Source organism: Acanthamoeba castellanii, assembly GCF_000313135.1.
Source record: "Acanthamoeba castellanii str. Neff unplaced genomic scaffold scf7180000083165, whole genome shotgun sequence".
NCBI lineage: Eukaryota > Discosea > Longamoebia > Acanthamoebidae > Acanthamoeba > Acanthamoeba castellanii.
This window is the reverse complement of record NW_004457528.1, coordinates 2,684-3,585: the sequence shown is the minus strand read 5'-3', so window position 1 is coordinate 3,585 and position 902 is coordinate 2,684. Positions and strand designations below refer to the sequence as shown.

At 56.7% G+C, this 902-nt stretch overlaps 1 protein-coding gene across 1 annotated transcript; it reads right to left on the bottom strand.

Moving 5' to 3' along the window:
• Nucleotides 1-47: 47 nt before the first annotated feature.
• Nucleotides 48-430, bottom strand: ACA1_007510 (5'3' exoribonuclease 2, putative; the record flags this gene model as incomplete). Its single annotated transcript, XM_004341177.1, has 3 exons — nucleotides 48-55; nucleotides 120-269; nucleotides 343-430. The coding sequence occupies 3 exons, from the start codon at nucleotides 428-430 to the stop codon at nucleotides 48-50; spliced, it is 246 nt and encodes an 81-aa protein (XP_004341225.1).
• Between the last annotated feature and the right edge of the window lie 472 nt (nucleotides 431-902).

The window sequence follows — 902 nt, the reverse complement described above, 5'->3', positions numbered from 1 at the left end:
CTGCTTCGCTCTCGGCGCCACGCCTGCACGCATGCGCAAGGCACCACTCATGAGTCTCCCACGCACGCGCACGCACCGCCGCACGCGCACACACGGCCACGAGGCAGAGGCCAGCGCACCGTCGACGGCCATGTAGAGGTACTTCTTGGGGCGCACGATGTCCACGAGGGCCTCGATGTACTGGAAGGTGGCCACGATGAGCTCCTCCTCGCTGTTGGCGCCCTGCCGGCACTGGTGCACCACCCCGTTCATGTCCAGGTACAAGTTGTCTGCCAGCAACCAACCAGCCATTAATATGAACTCAGTAGATGAATGCAAGCAAGATGCAGGCCAGGCAGGTACCGACGTCAACGATGGAGTCGCGGGTCACGGGATGAATCATTTGTGGGCATTTCTGTGCCAGCCAGGCAAAGAACTTGGGTACTCCCATCTTGTGTTGCCAAGCCTTGCGGTGTTGTGCTTTCGGTGATCAATAAACTGTTGATAATCTTTTTTCTTTTTTGTATTTCTTCTTCCTCGCATGAGTGCAACCAGCAAATGGAAGCACGAGTGCATCCGGCACTCGGACGATGTGCGTGAGTATCGGCTCACCAACGTGGATCCACCACTAAATCGATTTGACCACTTCCTAATCGTTGGTCTCGGCCTCAATCTTGGCCTCCTTTTCGTACGTCCCCCCCCCTCGTTCTTTCTGCTCACCTCTGAGGTGTATGTGATCTCACACGAATCGTTATGATGCGATGGCGACCCATGGGCGTGCAGCAGGGAAGTGACCTGGCATTCCTTCACTACGCGGCCTTGCTGCTGGTCCCTCTTGTGACACTGCGACTGTGGTGGGCCTGGCAATCAGTGCAAGAAGGTATTGATGCCACCCTGCCCTCGCGTTTGTTGTGGCGTGCCCT